The 24,647-nt window shown below is 42.2% G+C and overlaps 1 protein-coding gene across 4 annotated transcripts in view; it reads right to left on the minus strand.

Moving 5' to 3' along the window:
- Positions 1–3,406: 3,406 nt before the first annotated feature.
- Positions 3,407–24,647, minus strand: part of SGCD (sarcoglycan delta) — a 317,255-nt gene continuing 296,014 nt past the window's right edge. For all 4 annotated transcript variants that reach the window (XM_027885572.1, XM_027885573.1, XM_027885571.1 and 1 more), the window contains exons 8-9: positions 7,665–7,788; positions 3,407–6,638 (exon numbers count right to left, since the gene is read on the minus strand). In XM_027885572.1, coding sequence (XP_027741373.1) covers positions 6,465–6,638; positions 7,665–7,788 — 298 coding nt within the window. In that variant the 3' untranslated portion in view covers positions 3,407–6,464. The remainder of the gene's footprint in view (positions 6,639–7,664; positions 7,789–24,647) is intronic.

Below are 24,647 nucleotides of genomic sequence, written 5' to 3' on the forward strand. Positions count from 1 at the left end.
AGATCAAGCATAATCGCTACTGTATTTAGTAAAGTGGATGTTGTTAGTTTAAAGTATAATAGTGCAAAGAGACAGAGAAGTTGGCTGCATTACTGTGATTAGGGTGATGTCTCACTTTTTCTTCCCTTTCACTCCTACCTGCCTTTGTTTAATTTACTCCACTCTTAGCTGAATAATATCAGCACCACATCAGTGTTTTTAACCTTGCTCCACTCACAGCCATAAACTTGGCTACTTGAGCTGTGCAAACAGCAAGTGCCACACAGAATTGACCTGAAAGTCCTGAATTTCACCATAGTGCCACTGCTACACCCAGTTTTGGGGTTCTGTGGGGACTGAGATGTGACACGATGTGGATTTGGGGGCTGCTGGTCACTGCACACAGGTGCAGGTGCAGCAGGACACCAGCTACCCAAACATTACACAGCAATTTCAGAACTGAGGGAAAAAGGTTAAAATGCAAGTCTTGCCAGGATCATGCACCTCAACAGCCAGGGCAATAAAAAGGATGGTATTTTCACGTTAAAAAGCACCAAAGCAGGGCTTGGCAAAGCTTGGCAAGAACACATCCTGTGGTTGCTGGGGTTGAATTCTGGATGATGACATTTCAAAATTTAAAATGTCAGCCATAAAAAAAGACTACAACCTCTGACTTTTTTTTTTTTTTCTATATTGTTTTTACTGTATGTACTTCCAAAATGAAATCATTACAGCAGTTACTCCTCTACTCTTCTTCACTGAGCAGCCACTGGAGCTCCTGATCTGCTAATGTTCAAGTGGAGGTAAGTGAACAGCCAGCACCATTTACTCAGTTTATTTATACTTCCAGCCCAGGATGATCTCTTTTGGTTCTGGGCTATTTCTTCACATTTCAAATTTCAGATAACCTTGTCCTCTGCACACATTTCAAGATTTTTCACATTATTTCCTCCTCTCCCCATTAACCAAGTTAGAGCCTTCCTGCCAGTTTACTCTCTCAAATGCAGCTTTATGACACACCTGTATTTCTCCTTCGCAGTTCAAAAAAAAAAAAGCACCATTAAAGTTAATGCATTTCAGGCGTGAGGGCAACCAGAGAGGGATGGATTTCTTGAAATCTTTGGTCTTTGTTTACTCTCTTTTGCAATGTGAAAACTTAAAGCCAACAAATATAAAGAAAATTGGCTTTTGTTGTAAACAAGTATATATGAGTGTGTGTGTATTTGTGTGCACGTGTGCCTCCATCTCGTGCCTACAAAAGCTAACTTTCTTTAAAAGATTTGTATTTGCAAATTTAGCATGATGTGACATCTCCCCAAGTTCCACTGGAATCTCTCTTTAACCTTGGAGCAATTTCTAGGGAGGGTATTCTATTTTACCATCATTTTGCCATATTGTATATTGCAGATGGTGTTTTTAGTCTTATGCCCTCAACTTTTTTGTTTGTGCAATTTAAAAAAGGGGAAAAAGAAACCCTCTTAAAATGCAGCTGTTTGACAGCACATGACTGAGATAACCAAATACAAACCACTCTTCCACATATGTAGTTTTCTAAAAATGAATACTTAGGAGAGGCCTTACACATATTGTGGTAGTTACTGGTTTCCCCTTTTGATGACTTCCTTTACTATTAACAGTTCTTTGTACTCTTTAGCCACCCATTTCACTGACTACTGGGTAATACGCTTCAAAAAGCATAAAACACCCAAACAAACCAACAGCCATAAAAAAACCCAACAGAGAAACTTGGAGAATGGATATAGATATATTGTCATTATCAGGACCTCTACTTTTGCTAATAGCAAAGTCTTTTTGCTTTAGAAGAACCATCCTAACTCAGCTATGACAGCAGAATGGTCACACACTACATATGGATAAGGTACCAGTCATGGGTCAGTACTCACTGTCATTCTTCTGACCCTTTACATAAATGTCACATTTACAGCAAATTGGACAAGGTCCTGAAGTCCTATGAATTTAAGAGCTACAATACATAAATGCATTTCTGAACACTGCATGGTTGCCTAAGGTACACTGACATTAGTGCCACAGTCCCCTGATTAGCATTTCGATGGGGTTTTAGTGCTCACAGCTGCAGTGCAGGGTTTGCTTTGGACCTGCAGCAGCCCCAAGGGCTGGCAGTGTTCCCACTGCCCTCAGTGCCCTCAGTTGTCACCTACCCAGCTCCTGTCCCAGCTCAGGCCATGAAGTCATTGACATCTCTTCCCCTGATCTCAGCAGAAACAAATTCACATCCAGCCTTGGTTTAGCATTGGGAGGTAAAATTAAACAGATTCTGAGACAAACCCCTTTCCCGGATAGCAAATGCTCAATTGAACTAAACTGCAGGCCTCATTCACCACGAAACAACAAACCCTTGTTTGGTTTTGGCATCTTATCAGTGGTAGGTAGAGCACCTAGATGAAATTCCAGCCAGGGAAGCTCTGATTTAAATGGATTCAGGGAAAAACCAACCCACACAGGCACAGCAACTGTGAGGGATTTCTGGGCAAGGCAGGAGGAAAAGGGACTCTTGTGCATTTGCCTCATCCAACAGGTGAGTCAGTCACTCCACAACAGCCCTCAACAACAAACTGTGGAGTGTGAGATAGCTGGATGTGTTAAAGTGCTGCTTTTTAAACAAAATGCCTGTTTTTTCCCCTGGGATCTGAGACACGCAGTCCTGTTTGCTGTGGTTCCACAGAGTCACAGAATGGTTTGGATTGGAAAGGACCTTAAAGATCATCTTGTTCCAAGCCCCTGCCATGGGCAGGGACACCTTCCACTAGACCAGTTGCTCCAAGCCCCATCCAACCTGGCCTTGGACACTTCCAGGAATGGGGCATCCACAGCTTAGCTGGGCCACCTGTGCCAGGGCTTCAGCACTCTCACAATAAAGAAGTCCTTCCTGACATTTAATCTAAACCTGTCCTCTGTCAGTTTGAAGCCTCTTTGTCCTATTACTCCCTGCCCTTTAAAAAGTCCCTCTCCAGCTCTCTTGTAGACCCTTTAGACACTGAAAAGAGCTCCAAGGTCTTCTCCAGGCTGAACACCCTCAGATCTCTCAGCCTGTCTCCCTAGCAGAGGTGCTTCAGCCCTCTGAGCATCTTTGTAGCCTCCTCTGGACTCTCTCCAGTAGGTCCATGTCCTTCCCATGTTGGGGGCCCAGAGCTGGGCATGGCACTCCAGGTGAGGTCAAACAAGAGCTGAGAATCCCCTCCACTGACCTGCTGGCCTAACTCCTTTTGATGCAGCCCAAGATACAGTTGGCTTTCTGGGCTGTGACTGCACGTTGCAGGTCATGTTGAGCTTCTTGTCAACCAAGAACCCAAGTCCTTCTCCTCAGGGCTGCTCTTGATCCATCCTCTGCCCAGCCTGTATTTGAGTTTGCCACTCACTGAACAGTAGGAACTAATCATGTGGCCAACCCAAGCACAGGCAGCATCACCCAAACCACAGTCCTAAAACTCAAATGATTCACTCATTCAATGAGGGTTCAAATGATCTACAAGTCTCTACAGGGGTTCAATCTTTCTAGCAACAACTCCTCATCTTCCAATGTAAAATATAATTTTACGTTTTTTAAGATGGAAACATGATTTAAAAATATATTGAAACAACTGGAATTCCTTTGAGTAGACACAATTAAGGTACCCTTTGTTCACCTCAGAGAAGCATCTGCAGTGATGGCACTGATGTTCAGGTCTTTTCCTAACAACTCCCCAGCAGAAATTCGTACCACAATAGATGGCTGAGTGTCCTTAGGAGTTTCATGTCTTTTGTGATACAAGAAAGTGATAACCTCATCCAATAGCCCCAGCTGAGAAAACCAGTCACTCAAAATTCATTTGTTGGGATGTAAAGCCTCATCAGAGCAGCCAGGGGGTGCATGGAGATGATGACTGAGCCAGTGGTGTCTCCGGAATGGAGCACAGAAATCAGGATGCAGCATCCCTGCTGGGTCAGTCCCTGTGCTCAGCCCTGCCTTCCTCACCAGCATGGATACCCTCAGGGATGGGAAAATCGATGCTACTTTTTTTCTGGACAGGGAACTCTTCCTGCAGCACGTGTCTTCACAACTGCTCACATAGGATTTGTTTATGAATTGGGCCATGCTTGCTATGAGGTTTGTGACCAGTAATGAATGAAACAGGGAAAAAAATTCTACAGTAAATGTAGGACTATGAATGGGACTTCAGTTGTGGTCCCAGAGGTAACATACACAGTATTTTGCTATATTTAACATGGTAAAAAAAAAAAAAAAAAAAAAAAAAAAGTCTGTATCATTCTAGGTGCCCCTACAATCTTAATGTATTTCATCAGTATCTGTTTTAAGTTGCACAACCAGTTCCCAAGACACCCTCCTGTCCCTCCCCCCCAAATAAACTAGTTTTAATAACAAGATAAATATGATGTGCTTCTCCTTGCTGAGTGCATTGACTTAAGGCATAGGCACAATTCCCCTCTTTGAACAGAGATGGTATAGTCCTGTGTCCCAATACAATTGTTATCCTGGGTGACCCTTTGCATTCAAATGTTGACTCAAGACAAAATAATTACAGGAATCATTCATTAACAAATAGTTTGAAATCATTAATTCACTGGAAAGCATTACTAAGATAAAAGTAAATTATTCAATCCTCTTTTGGGAGTAAATTTTACGGGAGTGCTGCTTTGTTAGGCAACAACATATCTAATCTAAACTCCATAGAAATCTTCTCTTTGAGTCCAATCAGTTTTGGGTTAAGCCAGAATTGTTCTTTAAAAAATAATAAATAAATCAAACCCTGGTACTCTCCAGACCACAAGAAAATATGTGAAAAGTTATAAAAAAGGAATGGGCTAAATTAATTCTAAAGATTTCTGTCATCTGCATTTTATGCTGAAGATTGCTTGAAGAACACCAGCTTTGGTTAGATATCACTAGGTATGGACACAGATCTGTCTTATTTGCACATGAAGTAATATTTCAAAAGCATCTCAGTGTCTTAGAAACCTTGCTGTCCTCGTGAGATTTACGGCAACTTGGAAACTCTCGCCATAATTAGTATATTTGTTTTTCAAAGATTTTTACATGCTTGTCGATGCAATTATGGGTCAGAATTCAATGATCTGGGCTCTTATTATTTTCTGAAATTTGAACAGTGGAAAGAACGTCACCAGATCAGATTTCATGTTTTATCCTGCCTGTAAGTGACTCGTAGACTTTGAAATAGCGAAAAATGCAAACATGAAAATATTCACAGTTTTGGGGGATCAAATTCTAGAGGAAACAGCATCCAGAGCCCTTGTTTTCTAGTCATCTGGCTTTGTCAAAATCTTTATAAATTCTCTAAAAAAGTCTGTTTCATTGTCAGCATCTCTGATATTTGCAGTCTCCACCAAATCTAAGTGGCCTTGGACTGTACATCCTGAAAAGAAAGATGGAAAAAAATTCTGGCATAGCATCTGCATTATACACCTCATTTGTATGATTTTCTCAGTTTCTAAGGGTAGGATAGGTAACTTTTTCTGTTTCTATAGGTATTTAGGCAATGTCCAAATCTTAAATCTTCACACCTTTGCGCCAGATGTGTTCAGAATTGAAGGTGCTAATGGAGCGTGTGTAGGGTCATCCAGGACACCTGTTAAATGAGGAGGTTCAGGATTTTTCTGTGTAGTCCAACTTTCACAATTTTTTTTCTTCCAGTGACCAAATATAACAGCAGTTTTGTTAGCACAAGGATGAACTTTATGTCAGTGTTTGAGCTGATGCATCCCATCTGAATAGCACAAGACATCCTTGGCCATGCACAGGCAAGTGTTGAACCTCTTCAGAAAATCATATGGATTATTCCAGCAAGATCTGGACTTTCCTACTGGCCAAGTGCATCCATCTCTCCCAACAGGAAGCCATGCTTTGGGTGATAATTAAAGAGTGTTTTTAACTTCGGATACCTTGGATGACTGCAGGTGATCAGTACAGCACATCTGGCTATTTCGTTGTTTTGTTTTTAATTTACTTTTTTTCCCATGCCACTGATTTAATGGTGCAAAAATAATCAGAGATGCTTCTCTTCCCTTTGTATGTTGGTGGGTCTACATGGGTTCCAGGGTCTTGACCAGCCAGCAATCCCATTGCTCTGAGAACATGATCAAAAACGAGGGGTGATCATGACACTGCATTAATACAGAAGGGTCCAGGGGAGCATCAGATCCAATTCATCAGATTGTACCAGTAAATTTTGGTGGGGGAAAGAGAAATGCTACACAAATGTAACAGGGTCACCCTGGGATTCCTTGTACTGAAACATCATTTTACACAGAGGATATATATATTTTTTATATATATATTTTTATATATATATTCACACACACGCGCGCGCACACACAAAAAAAGTCTTTGATAGGCTTTCTGTGTTCTAGTAAAAATAGTTGGCAGCTGAGATCTGTGAGACCAGAACTGGCTTTTGTGCTGCCTGCGATGCCCCACTGCAAATTGTCTCTCAAAGGCAGACGCTTGTATTTATCTGGCAGGTCGAGCTACTGCCTGCCTGAGACAGGAATAACCTCCCATTGGGACACACACAGAGCTCGTAGATTTTTTGCCTGGACCCTGCAGAAGAGGAAGATCCTTGAGGCAAGTTAGGTAGTTTGATTTTTGCAGAATTCAACGTTATCTGAAGCCGGAGGTGGGGGGAGAGAGAGGAAAAAAAAAAAAAAAAAGGAGAGAGAATTAGCAGAGAGCTGTTATTTTTGATGCTGTGTTTAAAGAAGCTTCCTTCAGTCAACTCAGTTGCTACAAAAAATGGGTAAGCAAGTGTATTGAGATGGGGAAGTCTGATATAAAACTGAGTAAGCACATTATCTGCCTTTACCATGAGTCACCTGCGACCTCCAGTTTGTTTCTGCTAATCTACCCACTGTGTGTCCTTGGCTTGTGGCTTCCCAGGGCACCTCCACATTTGGGTTCCCCAACCCGAGCTTGGGGTAATCCCCACTGCAAGGTGATGGGTGTTATGATTCACCTCCAAAGACCCCTTCTCCTCCACCAGGAGTTCTGTCACTGTGACCCCATTGCCGGTTATGCTTGCAGGTTCACAGCACTGACTTCAATGTATACTTTAAATTTATGTATATCTAACACTTTTGTGTATATTAAAAATAACTTAAATGCTATAACAGACCTGAATTTCTCCATACAAAACAGCATGAGGTGAACAGTTCCCCTTTGGAATTTTCCCCAGTGTAACAACTTGTGTTTCCTAATGTGTCCTTTCTTTCCAAAATGAAACATCTACTACAAAAGCTTTTCAGATCAATACCGGTGAATTAAGCTCTTCTTATAGAAAAATGTATGATAAAAGATTTAATTACGTTGGCAAAGTAAATCTTGTTTTAAAGTGACAAGGGAACAAAGAATTTAGGAGCACTGTGTATTTTACAGCTGCATAAATCTGCTGGAACAACAGATGCTATTATCCACGCACTTTAAAAATAATGAATCAGCCCTTGCCACAGAGTGAGTCCCATTTGCATGTGATGTGTTCAATCACAGCAGAAATAAAGATAGGAAAGCCTGCTGCACCTGGGCCTTCACACCAGCACTTCAAACACCGTGGCTCGGTAACCTCGGAGGCTACAGACATGCGGGAGATCCGTGGCTTGGCCTGGTTTTGCTGCAGGGCTGGATGTGCTTCGCTTACCTCTCCATCTTTGGATTCCAGCCTGAGCTCTGTCCTGCACGTGGCTTTCAAGCTGCCGGCCTCGGCGTTGATCTCGATGCCTTTCGGAGCCTCCATCACCAGCGCGCGCGTGGGAGACTCCAGCCTGGAACACAGAGGGGTCACAGAGCCTGGTGGGTTGAACATTCGTGCTCAGTCTCAGGCAGCCAACTGCTGCCCTGCATTGCTCCTCAGGACCTACTGATGCTCAGACCCACGCCTGCTTTAGTCAGAGGAAAGAATTCATGCACAATGAGGTAAAACACAGCACAAATCTGACCTACTAATGTTTTATGTCAGCTTTTCTCTGCTGGGTCAAGACACAAGGTGCAATAAAGCTGCCCCCATGATCAGCTCGCTCTTATTTCTGGTGGAGTTTTCTAACTAATCAGTGCTACCGGGGAATATCAGCAAAGCTGTCTACACAGAGAGTGCAAGTGCTTCTCTTCCTCAAACAACTGTTCAAGCAGGAATAAATTAGTCCTCCTGACTTCCTGTAATGTGAGATTTGAAAGGGTTTGAAGACACAAGGAAATAGATTAAAACAATCAGGCTGAAGACCCCAAACTTTGTGGTCTCTAGTCCTAGGCTCATGACCATGTGCTCTGCAGTGCTTCAGCTCCTCCTAACCATGGACACACTGCACAGGGATCTGACAACCCTGTTAGAGCACTGTAACACAGCCAAGCCTTTCACTTCAGGCAATTGGGGTTAATGCTGTAAGATGCAGAAGTGCAAGATTCAGTCTTCCTTGTTGATTATCCATTGTTAGGTCTTGGTTTATACCTGTCTCTTCTCTTCTTTGTAATACAGTCTCATTACTTTCTGTATTGAAAATAATAAAAAAACAATTCTCCCTCTTTGGGAATAGCCTCTCTAGTTGATTTTATCACCATTTATTTACTGTACCATCACAGACTATGATCCCCTCAGGTGAAGCAGGAACAGAAGCTCCTCTGCTTTGCCTGCTCTGAGCTGCCAGCACTGACCAAAGCGAAGCAGGGGCAGCCCACCACCACCCCCAGTTCACTAGGCCAGCTCTCAGGGTTTGCTTGAATCAGCTGTTTCTCTGCTCTTCCTATATATAATCATTTGTGCAAGTAAGTGTATTCTTAAACGAACTCCTGCTGGTACTGAGACAGCATTATGGGAGACTGAGGGAATTCAGCTGTATTTATTGCAGCCAACAGCTCAATAAAGCAAAGGTACACAGCTCTCTCTGTGTGGCACTTATCAAGTTATGACTTTCCCTCTTTTTGTTGGTTTCATACTGCTGCTTTTTGAACAACTTTCCTCAAGACCCCCAAATTCCTGCATAATTTCCTGTCTGACTTAAACTAAATCTAAATTTCAGGGAACAACGGAGGCATATACAGGAATGAGCGTGGTCTCATGGTTATCAGCCTCTGCTCAGTTCTTCTGAGCTGCTTTTTGTTGTCTGCAAGGAAGCTACATTTTACATAAACCTTTCACTCGTATCACCCCTTGCCTGGTTCCTGTATGAGGAACCCAAGGTTAAGACTGTTGTTACTTTTTTCCCCGCCTCATTGAATTGCAGATTGCATGGAGGAGAAAAAGCTTGCAAAGAGTGATTGCCATTAAATAGTGCTACCTGGGATATGATTCCCTCTGACCTCCCAATTGCAATAGCTGCCTTTCCAATATCAGTTAGAATTTCCTCATGGTAAAAGGTCACAGAGCGCAGCTGTAGGGCTCTGACACATGAACTCTGGTGGCTTTTGTTAGGGTGGCTTAACACACTGTCTGACCCACATTTTCCCTGGAGATTTCTGCCCAGGAACGCAGTACGCTGTCACCCTTAACACAGAGACACCTCACAGACTGGTGTTTACCCTGAAAAATGCAGGACCACCTGCTTGCACTAAGCCCCCAGATCTGTGCTGCAGTGGCTGAAAGGCAGGCACACATTCCCTCCTGCCACCTCTGCTCCACAGCAGGACCCTCAGGAGGAGCAGCAGAGAGCTGGGGCCAGTTATGTCTTGAGTCACTGTAGCTAAATTCACCAGAGGATGTGTCCAAACCCCAAGAGAGCTGAGCTAATCTGAGGATAAGATGTTCTTATTCCTAAGAACACGGCCAGGTGACTCTTCAGCTCTCCAACATTTTAGTGACTCTCCAATTTCTTTGATGTCCTGGCTGTCTCAGTGTATTTGTTCATGTGTTAATCTTGTAGCTCTTCTACCAACTGAGAAATAAATCTTGTGAGTGCAAAACAGTGTTCAGGCCACACAGTAAAAACATGCTCCTTTGCAGCAGCAGCAGCAGCAGCACTCAAGTCCTGCTCCTACTGGAGCAGCCTCCCAGTCCTAAACCTTTAATGGAAATTGGTGAATGTCTTTTCATGGTGGGGGAGGATAAATAGAGGACCTTCTTGCCTCTCTTTCCTTATGCACACAGATCCCACAAACATCAAACTGAGTTAAACGTGTGCTTTGAATAAGCTACCAAAGATATGGAGTGTACAAGATAACATCTTCCCAAAGTTTTATCCTCTTGTCACATCTAACAAAGTGAAAGAGTCATTCTCCCTCCTCCACCCGATGAAAACCAACAGGCAGAATAACAGCACTGATGAAAGCTTATTGATTTTAGACACATTCTAATCCGTGCAGGGCTTCTTGGCTCATGGAGGCACAAAAGACCCTCTCAAGCACCTCCTCACAGTGTGACATGGGACAAATACACAACAACTCTGGGTCTTTGCTGCTGCTCAATCACCCACCTTGCTGAGCTGACCCTCACTCCATCATCTTAAATGAATCAATCTTGCTGACATACTGAATCAGCCCAAACCCAACCCTTTAATACTAAAAATAAAATTTTGAAGCTCAAGGAATTTTTTAGAACCGTAAAACTACGGAAATGAGTGCAAGTACTGTAAAAGCAAAGTGCAGTTCTTAAAATAATGAAAAATTTGGGCTGCAGCCCACATGCCTACTTGTTTGGAGCCTGACTCTTCACTCTCCTCCATGTTTGATATTGGTGTAAGTCCATCTGTTTGCATGGGACTTTTGTGCCAATTTATGCTACTGTAAAGGAGGATAGAAAGGTCTTAAAAACGTGTTTCCTTGGCATTTGAGGGGCATATGATTGTAAGGAATTTAATTTGATTATTTTCTGATATCCCAAATGAATCCCTGAAACACGTGTCCCCAGACCAGGAGCTTCAAAATCTATGCAAAGCCAGAGAAAGCAGTTGAGGAGTTTATGCTCTGGGGCTTTGAGTAATGTTTACTGAATACTTTCATTTGAAGCAAGTGTTTAAGACACACTCTGCTTTTAAACCTAATTCTGCCTTCCAGAGCAGAACCAATTTGGAGACTAATAATGAAAGAAAATGATTTAGCGATGAACAGATAATTTGTTCAAAATCAACATTTGTTTTCCAGTGTGATCCTCTGGAGCTTTTAGTAGGATTCCCATCTCCCAGTTAGGTGTAAGCCCGTACTTAGAGCAGTAGGCTGGAAAGGTGGCTGCATGAATATAGATTGTTTCATTATTTGCTCCTGCTCTTGAATTTTCCATCCCAGCAATTGGCACATAAGCCCTTTTTATTGACCATGGGTGCTGCTTATTTTTGCTCCAGTATTTGCAGGACTGGATTTTGACCTCTCTCACAGATCTGGGCACTGCTATCCACAGAGTTACAGCTTATGGAATTCAGGACTGAGATAAGCTACTGCCACAAAATTTCTCATGTCTCACCTACAGTCTCCTAGTAGATGGATGAACAGAACAGTCTGGGTGACTACCCAAAACACAGGAACCACTCCTATGGACTCCAGGGTGTCCCTAAAGTACAAACTTTTAAACAAAAAGACACAAGTAACAGGGTTTTCAGAACTATCAACGTTCCCAGGTTCCAGTTATTACAATGGGTATTAAGTACTCTTGAAAATCTCACTGAGCACCTAAATGCTATAACAAATCTGACCCTTAATCTCAGCTCTTAGTTCTGCAACAGAGGTAATGGCACTTTTCATCTCCATAGGGAGGATGAAAAGATAAATATATTATTGCTTGTGAAGCAGTTACGTACTGTAATAACTGAGGCCAGGGAAGTACTATTGCCAGAGATTGAGATGGCTGGCAGGTGGATAACTGATCCTTCCAATCTGCAGTATTAGGCTCATATCTTCATGAAAAATACTTTGGTCCTGTTCCTCCCACTGAGCACACTCAGCCTGCGTGTCAGTGTGGGGGATGATGTATGCAGGGGAAGCCTTGCTCCAGCTCTCCAGGCTTGATGGACAGTGCTACACATGCCTCTGAAGCCCTTCTACTCAAACCTATCACCAAAGCACCTCACATTTTAAAGAGAGGTGATGGCATGTGTGCATCTCGCAATGAACCCCTCTCCTGCTATTGCCGGAAAATCTGTGCTCCTCAGAATCCACAAGGGAGGAAAAATTTTCAGTGTCACCCCTGCTTTGCTTTGGAAACTTAAGCAGTAATTTAAAGGAGATCAGCATATGGGTTTGTATTGTGGTTCCAGTGAAAGTTATTCACTTGGAAAGACCATTACTTACACAGATTTCTAGTTTTCATTTCCTTCATCATAAACAGTCACATTAATCACTCCAATACCATGGGATCTATTTCCTTTTTGTCCCTCCCCTCATCCCCTCCAGGATAATGCAGCATTTTCCTTACTGTTACGAACAGCCTTTTGAATTTGTGGAGAAAAAAGGGTATTAAAGATGTAAGGGCAGTATCAGCAGCTGGGGGCTGCTGATGTGCTTCCAGTAAAGTGGACATAATTTCATTAACAAGTAAAATTCATTGCAAATACTTTAGGGGTAAAAATTTGCTCAGGTCCAGCTTCAAAGCAAACTGGACTTGCAAACTGTACCAAAGGCAGTAGAGGAGGGAGATCTTCAAAATGTAAAAGCAGTTAATGTGTTCAGAATTTCTTGACCCCAGTAGGGGATTTTTCTGTGTGGGGCACAAACATTGCTTGCAGTATGGGAATGGATAGAGAAATCTACACTCAGGAGGTGAGGAGCATATGATGCAACAGTGTGGTAACAGGAGCTAATTTAATTTTGCACAGAAACCTCTGGACTGAGAATAGAGCATGTATTACTGCAGCTGTAGCCCATTACTTCTAATGACTCTAATTATTTCTTATGGTATCCATCTGACCAGCTATAAGATTCACGTTGAGCATAAAATTAACCAATGTTACCACTGTGCCTGCTTATCTCTCATACAACTGGCAAATTACGCTGGCAAGTAAACATGGAGCTCCATCAATTTGCTGGTAATGAACCAGTATCTCGGGCAGAAATTTGTTTTCAGATTTAACTCCCTTGTTTCAATGAAATCAATGGGATCAGCCACTCGCAGTGACTTACACTTCTGACTTCATTATTTGTGTGTTATCTTATATATATCTACTCGTAAGAAAAAAACCCCCACAATGCTTTTCTCACTATTAACTGTAAGTTAATTAGGTTTTACTGAATTGCAAAGGAAGCATGCTTAGTTTCTATTTCTGGAATGCTTTTAAACACCTTTTTTTTTATATATAATTTTTTTTTTAATTTGTCTTACCTTTGCTTGTATTGGAACAGAAAAAAAATTTGGGAGGAGGAACAACAGGTTAAGCCTGGACTGATCTGGTAAAACCCTCAGGTGAACGTAAGTTCAAGCAAAGTTTTGTCATCTCCCAAAGAGCAAAAGGCTCTGTCCTGAGCTCTGCCCTTCATCACTAGATTTTCTTCCTGCTGGTACTGCCATTTCATGAGAACAACATAGACTAAAATATGGCAAGAACAGTGAGTCTAATGTAAAACAGGAAAGAGAAAAAAATGGAGTTGGCCTTGGTACATCAGAATGAGAGGTTAAAATGCTCAATGTCTTTTTTCAAGACACCATGATTTTGAGAAAACATGACCTAAATGGCACAATAAAAAAGCAGCAAGTACTCTGAGAGCTTACAGAAGAGACCATCACTAATAAGAAAATATGTATCCCTGTTACTTATTGCTTAGCATTGACATAAATCTTGTTTTCAATTACATGTTAATGAAGCACGCCAATTACTGTTTGAATAGGGACATCTGATTACAGTCTCAATCAACAGAAATAAATCTTGTTTATGGAAGCTTTCCAGGGTATTTTTTTTAGGAACATTAATTACGGAAGTAAACAAGAATATATTATTATCATGTCATCCAATTGTACATCCTGCCTATTGCTGTAAATACTGGTTAGTTTGACACTATCACCATTCAGTTTCCAGTGTTTATTCTGCAAATCTAATAAGTGACAATTCCAGTGCAGCCGTGCTCTGAAACAGATTGTTGTGGCTGGGGGTCCAAAGCCTCATGTAATTCCCAATGCGAATAATGAATGAAAATTCTTTCAGCTACCATCCACAAATGATGGTTAATTCCCAAGTAAAATCCAGTTAAATCTGTCAGAGAGCTGGCAGGTGCAGAGGTCTAATGATGCTTTATTGGAAATTACAGTTTTCTAATTGAGCTGGAGATAAGTCTGGTTCAAATGGCAAGGGGTGCAACGAGTTTTCTTCTCTATATTTGGGCAGCACAGATGCTGAAGAGATTTTATACGAAGATGAGTCAAGAGAAGGTTAAAAAGGAATTGAGAAAGTAATATGAATTACCCTTGAAAGGGTCTAGACACATGAGGAACCAGAGGAGTTTGTAGGTATGGTACCGGCTTGCAGAACCAAGCAGGTGGGAGCCAGCTCTCATTTTACCTCAAAAAAAATGCCATTCCTCAGCAAGAGGAAAAGATCAAACATATGGTTCCTCCCACCACACTGCAAACCCCACTGTAAACTTCCAGCACCCTTTGCACTAGCTGAGCTCAGAGCACTCAAAAGCACCAAAACTAGGAAAGCACAGGAAAGTCAAAATACAATTGATTGCCTACCGTGCTACAGCCTGGGAATTGCTGAACACAAGGTAATTTGGTAAAGTTGTCCTAAATGTTTGTTTGAGATCAAACAAAAGATATCAAATTAATCTAGGGAGAAAAATGAGTGTGTAATACTACTGAGATCTAGTTTCATTATGAACTGGAGAACTAATGAAGGGCAGAGACTGTCTAAGAAAAAGGTACAAGATTAATGTTTAACGAAGTGGAGGTATGGCTGAGAAAATTAAAATCATCTGGATAATTAAAAAATTCTGTTGCTTATAAATCAAGGAAGGAAATTATCATAGAAATTGGGAGATAGCTGAACATGATGTGTGGCAAATGCACATGTGGTTAAAGAAGGTAATGTGTTTAAGTGCCCAGGGAAGGGATTCAGGGATACTAAAAGAATTATTCCTATTTCAAGTGTAGAGATGACTGCAACTTCACTCTCCTCCGACCTGGTGGATTGTGAGTAGATTGGTCTTGTTCTGAAACCCCACTGTGCCTGACACACCTGAGCAGTGAGCTGGCCACAGGATTACCTCCATCCTGTGGTGCTCCATCTTTCAGCCTTAACTTCCCTTCTAACCCAAACCATTCCAGGATGATCTCTGACAGTAAACAGCCATATGAGACATTATATAGAAGCAGATTAAGCTCTGGCTGGAGGAAAGCCAAGGACAGATGCCCCTTCTCTTGGCATGGTCAGAAGTGGGACAGTAAATAACATTATCACAGAGCAGGCTGAGCTCCAGCTAAGGCATAGTGCTGCTGTTGATGACACTGGCTGGCATTAAGAGCCAGTAATTAATTTTATTACGAAAACCTCACCACTAAATGTCTCTTGTCACAAGTTACATAGTCTGGGTCAAAACTGCTTAAGTAATGGTCTGGAAATTCCTTCATGGCTAACCAGAGAGCTTGGGGCTGCAGCGTGGTTCTGCCTCTCATCCCACTGACCACAGCCTCCCTACACTCCCAGCATGGCAAACAAACAGACTCAGAGTAAGGCAGGCCTGATCTACCACCTAAACCACGTATTCTTTTGCTTGCCTGATATATTTCACTATGCAACTTATTGCATTAAATTAAAATAAATAGAAACAAAATAAAATCCTCCTCCTGTTGGGTGCATTAATGACCATGTTCATGTCTCATGCAGCGGCAAATAATTACTTTTCATGTTACCATAATTGCCTAAACCACAAACACATTTTTTAAGAAACAAAGGTTGGGCTGGTGTAAGTTTCTAATTATAGGTTGAAAGCTTCTAATTAAAAGGCATAAATTGGAAGAAACCCTTTCAAGCAGAATTACAGGAGAGGCTGCTAAGATTGGGTATTATCTTGTGCACTGTCACTGTGCCAGGGAGGAGAAGAAGAAATAGAAATCAAGTGTTGCGGCTCTTCCTCGGGGCCACTGACACCATTTGCTAACAAAGTGCTGCCATCATGAACATGGAGGAGAAGAACACAACCCAAGGGAGGTGTGTAGGGCCCCCAAATCTCAAGGCAACCCTGAGCCACTGGAGCAGAGAGAGCAATGCTGTCCTGGAGGGAACAGTTCAGGCTTAAATCGGCTTTTTCCTGAAGTTTATACTGGCTTGTGGGTGGTGTCAGGAGGAAAAAAGCCACCTGTGTTGGCCTAAAAAATCCCAACGTAAAGATGGATACCTGAGTCAGCTAAAACTTGCTGGATTAATCCATATAGTATTTATTAACTTAGACATTACATGGTGCTCTACTTTGGGGTGTCACGTGCAGTCAGTGGCTGACCACTGGGTCAATTTGGACCAACCCTCCACTACTTTCATGGTTTGATCTACTGCTCTACTTTGGAAGAAGGCAGAATGATGTAATTTTTTTATCTTATCCTTCTGTTTTTCAGGGTGTTAAATAATCCTGAGGAGCAGACCAGCATGTCATCACTGACAGAGAAATCACTTTCCTATGATAACCCAGCATACTCGAATGAGAGGATTAATGGCAGGGGTGCAGTGCTATGCAAATGTTGCAGTCATTATCATCAGCACTTTGCATGCAGTCTTCTGCATCAGAACTGCTTGATGAAGAGAAGAAATGTTGGTCTAGATTTTCATTCTAAAATTCTTTTTGAAGTTTGTCTGTCATGGGATTTTTACCTGCTGTTTGGTCAGCCATAAAGGAAAAGGGTCAGATGGATTACAATCTCACGTGGATAGCTCACAGGTTCAGCTTACAGCACTTTCTGCAGTGATGATTTACTCTTTCTCTTCTCCTGTGATTTATTCTATTCCTTCTAAAAAGACTGCAGTTAACAGTAAATCACTTACAATGAGAAATATAGAGAGAACAAAGCTGAAAAGGATTTCAAATGGTAGAATTAAAAACCTGCTGGAAAAAAAAGGTGTGTCTGTATGCATCATATACTCAGTGGTGATACCCTTTGGAAACATGTACACACTTGCCTAAGTGGATTTGAAGAGCTTATTTAGCATGACAAATTGGCTACAACCTGATGGCTATTTCTGAAAACCCATTTATAGACCTTCAGACACTCACATTCCTGTGGTACATCCATTCATTGTACAGTCAATTTATAATGATTCCACCAAATTAAATCTTTATTAACAAACTTATTGACTCTGGCTTTGACTTATTGTCCCCCCTTTTAATTAACTGCAGTAATGAGACAAGCAACATCCAATATAACAACTGACCAAACATTTTGTTTAAAACCTGCCGTTTATTTCAAGCAGCTTCACAAAAAATGAAGGCTGAATTGTTATTTGCTAAATGTCAATTTTCACACTCTGTTGAACCTTTTCTGAAGCCTGTCAACCACAAATCTGTAGTCATTTTTCCCCCTCTGATCAGAGGTATATAGAGTATATAACAGGTTTGCAGTTATTTTCCATTTTTATGCAGAAGATGTACCATTTTCTGTCCCCAGTACACTTTAAGAAATGGTAAATACGCATAAATTGTAAATGTAGAAGGATGCATATGCGGAAGTTGTGGCCCCTTTCACAGTCACAATTTTCACCAGCAATATGGTTGTACGTCTGCATGTGTAAGGTCACAGAAAGGATCCAGACTCCTCAAATCCAGCCCATTATCATGCAACAATACTGCACCACCTTCTTTTCAAATGTGCTGGCTCCTGCTCAGAGTTAGGGATGTGTTTCACCCTGCAGACCATTTGGTCACTGCCTTGCTTTTGGAGTAACACTAAGACAAAGCCAAGGACTGGTCAGGCCACCAAGGACAGGGACTGTGAGAGGGGCCCAGTGCTCCTCCTTGTACTTTATCAGCACAGAGGAGTTTGGAAAGGCAATAGGAAGGTGGAGGAGTGTTTGAGGAAGTCAGACTCAAAGCTCTTTGATAGTGTAGTACTGAAAATCTTACAGCCATTTGAGATTTTCAACTAATTTCTTGCTTTCAAATATGCAAAAGAAAATAGGTTGGGAAATGGCGCAGAGAAGAAAATAAAGGAATTGTGTGGGTGGGTGGAGAGAGGAAAGGAGCAGAAAGAGAGAAAGAGATCAGAGAAAAAAAAAAAGCCCAACTTGCTGAAAAAGAGAGTATAGAGATGTCTCCAAAGGGACTACTTTAATTCAGGGAATAGGATATTTTCAAATTCTTAGCATCAATATATCTTCATCTAAAACCAAAACTGTTTTCTGTTTATCTTTTGCATATAATCACTCTTGAGTAAAACATGCACTTTAAAGTAAGGTTTGGCAATCTTTCAAGAGAGATATGCTAGATGATATTTTCCTTAACTACAAGAGACACTGAACCTGGTGTTGACAGTTCAGCACATACTGGGACATGACCCTATTGGCATGAACCCACCTTTACTAAGGGGAGGAACATGCCTGTCCTGCTTCACCTGGTGAGAACTGGGAGCTAGGAAACCCTGTTGCTCACAGGTTTGTGTCTCAAGAAGCTCTGATTCCTTCAGTTGCTTCTCCTTATGCTATTTGATAAGTGCCCTGATGCTATTGATGGCATCCATGCTGTAGGTGGTTGACCTTGTTTATTTTAAGGTACAGAAATCTGCTCTCCTGCTCCTTGGGCCAACCACAGCAAAGTGAGAATATGTTCAACATTTCTTGACTTCCACAAAGTTCCTTCCATCTTTCCTTGGGTAAGTCTGAGTTTTGACTGTAATAACCTGCCTTATATGTCTCCTCAGCAGATAAGAAAGAGACAATTCTAGTTACTAATGTAAGAGGTCAAATGGAGGTGAAATGAAACGGATTAAAAAAAAAAGAACTGATGTCAGAAATGCCGCTGTACCACTCAGTGGCATAACTCCTTCCTAGAAACAGGGTTTTTTTGTCTGGGATTTTCATTTCATGTTACCCTATTTTATTTTGATTTTAAAAAGTCCGGCAGGTAGAAGAACTGGCCTTGTGGTTGAATTGAAATTCCAGCCACAGGATGAACAGCCTTTGTGACCATGGGTGAGTGCACTCAGTGGTCCCTGGGTTCACTGCAGTGCAGCAGTGGAGGGGATGCCTCAACATAGCCCAGGAGGAGTAATTCTCCCCAACACAGCAGTGTGATAAAGCCAAAGCTGCAAGGTATGTCTTTTTCCCTAGACTTTCTAGCTTTTTCTGAATTGCCTGCACCCTTGTGGTCCCAGCAGTGAGCAACACTATTCATTGTCTGCTTGGCAAGTAACAGGAGGAAAAATAAAACAGGCAAGAACTTAACTCTGTTTAGGTTTCTCCAGTGCACATGGAATCTGGACAATTTGCTATAGGTGGCCACCACTTCTAAAACCTTTCAGGTCAAAATTACTACCATGGCCTTCCTCTGTGTCAGTAACCAAAGACACCATTGAGATGGGAAGGGACGGAGTTAAGAGTATGTGTCTTCCCTGCTCTTTAAAATGCTGGTGTGTTTCTGTTCTTTGAAGCAAAGCATGTGAGATGTCCTGATTTCTACCACTCAAAACTGCCAGTCTGCCAGGTTTGCAAATGTCACCTGCTCCCCACAGCAGAGAAGTGCTGCGTGCCAAGGCTGGTCTGTCACCCCCCAGTACAGAGAACACCAATCTCAGCATTCCCTGTAACACCCCTGTGTCCCAGCAGCCAGGAGTGGTTAATTCCAGTTCCAGAACAATGAATCCAGTCCTCACTTTGTGGCCCCAAGGAAATGAGACCATTTGAGTCATGCCCCCCACTTGCCAACGTTACCCAGTGCCACTGCTGGGATAAAACACGGGAATGAGTCAGCCTAACAGATCTCTTGTTTTGACACTGAATATCAAGCCTACCATATAGAGCTCAGAAAATCTGCATATCTGTAACAGAGAGACACAGTAGAAAATTTCCTTCAGAGAAATTTCCTCAGCAGGGAGGGCCACGTGAAGTCGGTTACTTCCCATTCCCCTTTTCCAGCACTGATGATACGGATGTTTCCAGTGTTTTCTTTCATTTTTTCACAATCAGACTTTAAGGTTGTCCAGACATCAAATGCAACTTTTCAAGTTAGATCCAAACAGGAAGAGTGAAGAACCTCAACCCCACCCTACGGCTGTACATCAACTTGCCAGGAAACTGTTTAATCCTGCCAGACCAAAGCTTCAAAATGGAAACTTCAGTATTTTTGGAGCTGCTGTTCCCATGCCCATGCACCATTCCAGCATCCCAATGTTCTGTGGCAGTCAGTATTGGTTTTTCAATGCAATTTAGAAGTGGTGGAGAGGCAGTGGCCTGGGAGTCCACCTGGGTTTTCTCCTGCCTCAGCCCCTGCCCCAATGCACAGCACCAGAGAGCCCATTTCAGCAGGTGGTGCCTGCTCTCCTGTTGTCTTTTCTTGTTTACTTGGGACACAGCTTTGTCTACACAGCATTATCCACTGCAAGAACTTGTTCCGTCTACAGCATTCCAGAACTAAGCCTATGTAAGAAAATATTAGCCAAACATACCCTGGTTACCCAAAGCCCATTAGCTGTGAATTGAAAGGAACTATCTTTAACATAAAAAGACCATTAAAAAAGCCAGGAGTTTGTAAAAATATTTACATGCCTGCTGGCCTGTTTCTAAAATTCTAGTGTTGCATCTTTCTGTGCCCATTGCATGTAAAGGAGGTAACTCTCTCTCACCCTCTCGTGGTATCTGCTGCTGCATCTTCTGGCCTAAATCATTTTCATTCCTATGTAACAAACCACATTAACACTCAAGGAAAGGAACCTATTTCAGGCCTAGACTAAATAAAACACGGACAATGGGATCATGAGTCCCATCACATAGGCCCCTCAATAGAACATGACCCTGGATTAAACAGGAAGAGACAGCTGCCTCTTACAAAACCTGGAAATTGCCAAAGAATTGCTTCTCTGTTCCTCAGATATTAGGTTCACTGCAGCTCTTCCCTCCATCTCATTTCAATTATTTCTGCAGTCTGCTTTTTCTCTCCTGTTTCCTGCTATAGAGTAAGTCACCAGGTATAAACAACACTTGCTGTTACCCTACAAATGCACATTTGCAATTTTTAGTGGATAGGTGATGACAGTAAAGGAGCACCCAGGGCAAAACCGGCAAAACCACACAACCCCCCAAACCAGAATAAACACACTCTGCCACTTCAAAAGAGTTCAAACAACTTCATCCCAGCGGCATCCATGGTGGATGAGGCAGGAGTTGCCTTCCTGCAGCCTGCAGAGAGATGGGCTCCTTCAGTGGGAAATTCTGCCCAAGGCTGCTGGGCATGGCTGGCTCTGGCAGGGCACAGCTCTGCCAGCTGGAATGAGGAGTTGAACCTGGGGGCAGGTTTTATCCGGTGATGCTGACTTCACTCCAAGTACACTTCCACAGCATCCTGAGTATCTGTATCTCTCTAAAGGGTATATTCTATAAAGCAGCTACGTCCTGCCAGTCATGCTGCTTTAACTTTACTGCTCTAGTTAGAGGTGTAATGTGGGGAGAGCTTAAGGAGATATAACTGGACAGGTCTGTTTTAATTGTTCCCTCTAGACCCGTGCTCTGTGACCTCGGACATCTACAGAGCCATAAATATGAGCTTTGATTGCTGTTCCCATAGTGACTGGCAGGAGGAACACAGTGGAGGGTGGACTAGGTCCGCTTCAAGCAGGCAAGCAGCAACTGGAAATGATTAAGTTCAGAAGCTCTGGGGACCCTAATGTCACTGCAGGCCAGCCAACCTGGAAGATAAACATTGCTGGGCACTGCGAAAATGATTTTTCTATTTGCTTTCCACTGAGAGAGCGAACTAGGCTACACTTTAGGCACTAGGCTTGGCAAGTGAGACTGTGAGCTCTTCTGAGGCAATTTCACCAGTCCTTTCTGCTGCTGGAGATGTCAAAGCTACTACTGGGGCCTGTCACACTTGTGCTGTGAACGCTTTACTGCTGAGGAACAGAATGCCAGCCCTTGAGTTCAGTCAGACCTGCACAGCTGATTCATGGGGAATGTTTCTACCTGGAGCAACACACAAGGTGGGAGGGTGAATCATCCCAAGCAAAGCTGCCCATTACCTGGGATGTCCCCCTTGAGTGCCAAAGCCGGTGTGTTTATTTCTACACTGCTCTGTGTTGTGCACCAAGTGGTCTCACAGGGCATGGTGTGGAAATGGGACACCTTTGGCATCCCACTCCAAAGGGGTAAGGACCTGGTGAATGGACTCAGGGAGAAGAATGCAGGATTCTGACATCCAGCTCTCGCTCTCACTGTTCTCTCTGCTGTGAATACAGAAATAGAATTCAAATAATTCTCTAAACTCTCCTATTTTGGTATAAAAAATAGTAGCATTTCACAAAAAACATAGAGACACATGCTGGTAGCCTGAGTATATATAATAGATGAATATATATATAATAGCAGTTCAGGAATATTTATATTAGCAGAGGGCACTGCAGGAAGAGCTGGGCTGTGCCAATGGCAAAGCTGCCACAGTGTTTCTGAGTGACTTGCTCAATAGCACGGTGTGTTGGGTGCTCTGCCTGCCCAGTCACACAGAGCTTCATTAACCCCCCAGTAATCAGGGCCTCCCACATCACAGGAGAATGGAATTTACACATGGTCAAATCCAGCATTGCCAACAGAACACTCAAAGTTATAACCCTCAAAAACACAACAGCTTCACCATCTCCATCAGTAAATCAGGTTTGGAGTGAAAAATAGCTCTTCTACCATCCACTGAATCTACCCATCTATACACTTTGTACACTCTCCAAAGTCTCCAATTAGCATAAACTAAACTCTTCAGACTATGGCATCATTGTAACTTTGATCCCAAAAGAAGGCAGATAAGCCCATAAAAGAAAAAGTTCAAGGCATCATTTCTCCCTTACCACATACAGAACTTATGCATATTTGCATAGATCTGTTAAAAAAGCAGGGTAATGCTGACATATCTTGAAGCCAAGATTACATGGTCTCTTATGAGAATTTTAGTAGCACACCACAGGCAGACACTGCACTACTCTCATGGGATAACTCTTCCCCATGCCTCAGCCTTTCACTGAAAGTAGATCCCATCATTTTTCAAGTAGTTGAGTCAGATTTGCAAAGTCTGCACATTCTTATAGTGACCACAAGCACTTAAAGCATCAGCTGCTTTATTTTTTCTAAGTTTGGTCCCTCTATTTTTCTTTTTCTAATCAAGTAGAAAATGCCAGAATTGTCCAACATTCTGTTTAAAAATGACCAGCTTGTGACCCCCTGATATTTATACAGTATGGACCATCCTACTCTGAAAAGTCAAATAATCTCACAGGTACTCAAATGTCTTCAGTTACTTTTGGAAATACAGACTAATAATAATTATTGCCTGCTCTGCTTCAATGTTAATCTCTCGTTTCAGAAAATGCACTTCTTGAACTGCAGAAAATGACACTTTTAAGAATAATTTTGCATTTTTTCTGACTGCAGCAAACCATACGGAGAGTGGCTGACGGGTCCTGATGGATAACACATATACCAGCAGCTTCCCAGAATACTTATCTCTGAAAAGAAAGAAACTCTGCAGAAGTGGCCTGGATAGCTCCATAAATCAGTGCCACACCATTAATTCCTGACAGATACTAAAAATTAAGGGATGGTCAGTTTTAAGTACTGGTCCTACAAAAGTCTTGCAATTGTTCTTTCAAGAGAGCCATAATCTCCATTTGAGGAGCAAGACAACCATTATAGGTAAGTATTCAGTGGCTCTGCTGAAATTTCAGTCTGGCTCTTGAAAGCTAATTTTGCTATTCATCACTCTAAGTAAAAGTTCAGCCAGAGATGTTGCTTTTGTTTATATCAATATTTTTTTTTTCCCCCCTGGAAATTCAAACCAGAAAAAGCATCTATTTTGCTGTAGGATTATTTATTGTAGAACAGTCCCACTGGCAGGTCAGACAGGGCTGTAACCTACTGTAAGCCTGGCCTAGGAAAGCCAGACACAGAGGAGATTGAAGCTTCTTTGCTTCACTTGGGGAACTGGCATCCATCTAGAGGAAATCTTCCTCAAAGAGATGATTATGAAACCAACACTCTCTTTGGTATTGCAGGGACATTTAGACATACTTTGTGAGTCAGAGAAACATTTTTAATGTGTATCTGAGCACCTCTGCCTGCAGAGCTCCCAGTCCACTGACAGCGATTCCCTTTCAAGTCACATCAGCTCACAAGGTATGATGCAACATCATTGAAAATGTGCATGTATTTATTAGAGGTTACAGCATAAAATATGCAGGCACCTTGAAATATATTTCAGACTGTGACAGCAAGCAGAGTGACTGAATTTATGTCAGAGGTTTATGATGAACTCTGAAGTGTCTTCATTTGAAAGGCAGCATCCTTTTTTATAGGTATCCTTTATTGCTTGATTTATTCTTTCTATCTGTAAGTAACCTCTAGACTCGTAGATTTAGACTCCTGGTGTGATGTTGTTTGAATGCTGTGTACCTCAGAGCTCTGCAAAACGTTCTGACAAATTCATTGCTTGGTCCTCTCTCACTGTTCAGCACAATGCCAGTGGATGGAGAGATTAAATGGTGCCCTACTGTTCAACTGAGAACCCATAAAATCAACATATTTAGTGGGCGTTTTACAGA

Source organism: Empidonax traillii, unplaced genomic scaffold (genome assembly GCF_003031625.1).
Source record: "Empidonax traillii isolate 1590-97213 ecotype Southwest subspecies unplaced genomic scaffold, ASM303162v1 scaffold168:size1726349, whole genome shotgun sequence".
Classification (NCBI taxonomy): Eukaryota; Metazoa; Chordata; class Aves; order Passeriformes; family Tyrannidae; genus Empidonax; species Empidonax traillii.